The following is a 1692-nucleotide window of genomic DNA, read 5'->3' on the forward strand; positions in this document are numbered from 1 at the left end:
AGGAAACGGAAGAATACGGGTGTGGATAGCCTTGGCAGTCCTTCGGCTATATATATTGCTTTTATTTGTTTCATTACAGCCTCAATATCAGCCATGTTTGTGTATATAAAGAAAAGCTGTGAGTTCATTGGCAACAAAGCAGTGAAGTGGACATGTGGATGTTTTTTGCAGCCATTCCACTTTAGGCTTTCACTGTTGTCTCGCTCAGAGAGAGTGATCTTTTAGATTTAGCTTGATTTTGTCTCAAAATTGCCATTGTTTCTATTCTTATTATGACAGTGACCATGACTGTCAATTGTATGAAAAGCTGTTATGCATTTGTATTTTGTTGAGGGTAATCTTATACCAGGGGAAGGATTCATAAATGTATTACTTTTTTTCAACAGTGCCGTAACGAAAGATACCCAAACTCAAATAACAAAAGAAAACAGGAAGTTAAAAGAACCCGATAGAGAAAAGGAGAAAGAAAATGGAAGGTTGGGCGAGAGGCGACGAGGCCTCCAGGTTGCTCAGTCGGGGACCTTGGCGCCTAGTTCCCGGATGGCAGGTTCTGGATGCATTCGACTGCCAGGCACTTGCGGAAGGCGGGGACATCCTGCAACGATGAGGGGACTCATGTTAGACAAGTGCTCGAAATCATACTCATACATTTGCCCAAAGATGGATTCTAGTTATCACAGATATGTAACTGTGAATCATTGTGAGGAAGAAAAAAAAGGAACTCACCGAGACAGTGGCGGGAAGAGTGCAGTTTGCAAGTGCATTCAACATGACATCCAAGACGTCGGGAGATCCTGCCAGATTGGCGCGCAATTTCTTTTCGATCTGTGCGCTCATCTGTTCACCGTTTATGTTGCCATTTTCGTCAGCCTGTAGACAGAGGGGGAAAAGCGGAGGCGCTGAAGAGTTTTATATTCCAGATACATTTTTCGCTTTGAAGCAAGAGCTATAAAACAGCGACTCGCCAGTCCTGCTTCTGGGTAGAACGACCTTACCAGTACTTTCCTACTGGAACTAGCATCTTGAGAACTAGGACGGAAGAGGAAACAAAACCCTCGATTGTATTTGTCAGCAGAAGCCGCACTCACCAGTCCCTTGGAACGCAGGACGCAGAGGCGCATCTCGTCGATGGTTTGTCGGGACGCGTCGAGTTTGTCGAAGATCTCTTGCCTTCCTTCCGAAGACCTTAAGGCGGCCATGATGTCGAGAGGCCGAATGTTGTTCTCGCGGGCGCATGCCAAGACGATGTCCTTGTTGGATTCCGCGTCTACGGAGCTGCGGCGGATGTTGCGGCAGCGGCGCACGCGGGAGAGACATCCGTTTCCGAGGAAGTCTCCGCATGCGGCCTCTGTTGGAGAGGAAGGGATGCATTTCCTCACGAAAGGGCATGGACTTTCTTCCAGATAGGAAACATATCTTTCTGTAAGACTGATTTATCTGCAAACTGAGATGTAGAGATAAGCTATTCAGAAAAAAAAAGTTAAAAGGTAAAACAAACGAAGGCTCAAACAAGGACGGCAAACTCACCTAAGTCTTCTCTGGTCGGCAGCCGCTGAGCGGAGACGACCACCACGACAACGGCGAGGCAGAGCAAGAACTTCATGGCTGCGAGTGAGCAAGTGAGAGCGAGTGTTGCAACCGGGCTTTATATACTGTCCCCCTTCAATTACTTCGTAATTCTGAATGTCCGCA

General features: G+C 46.9%; 1 protein-coding gene across 1 annotated transcript; it reads right to left on the reverse strand.

Annotated features, from left to right (window-relative positions):
• Positions 1-352: 352 nt before the first annotated feature.
• On the reverse strand, positions 353-1641 carry LOC119586125. The gene is made up of 4 exons (XM_037934816.1): positions 1528-1641; positions 1089-1348; positions 727-870; positions 353-595 (listed from the first exon to the last, which is right to left on the reverse strand). Exons 1-4 carry the CDS (start codon positions 1601-1603, stop codon positions 530-532), a joined length of 546 nt encoding a protein of 181 aa, XP_037790744.1. The 5' UTR covers positions 1604-1641; the 3' UTR covers positions 353-529.
• Between the last annotated feature and the right edge of the window lie 51 nt (positions 1642-1692).

Source organism: Penaeus monodon, chromosome 21 (genome assembly GCF_015228065.2).
Source record: "Penaeus monodon isolate SGIC_2016 chromosome 21, NSTDA_Pmon_1, whole genome shotgun sequence".
Lineage (NCBI taxonomy): Eukaryota > Metazoa > Arthropoda > Malacostraca > Decapoda > Penaeidae > Penaeus > Penaeus monodon.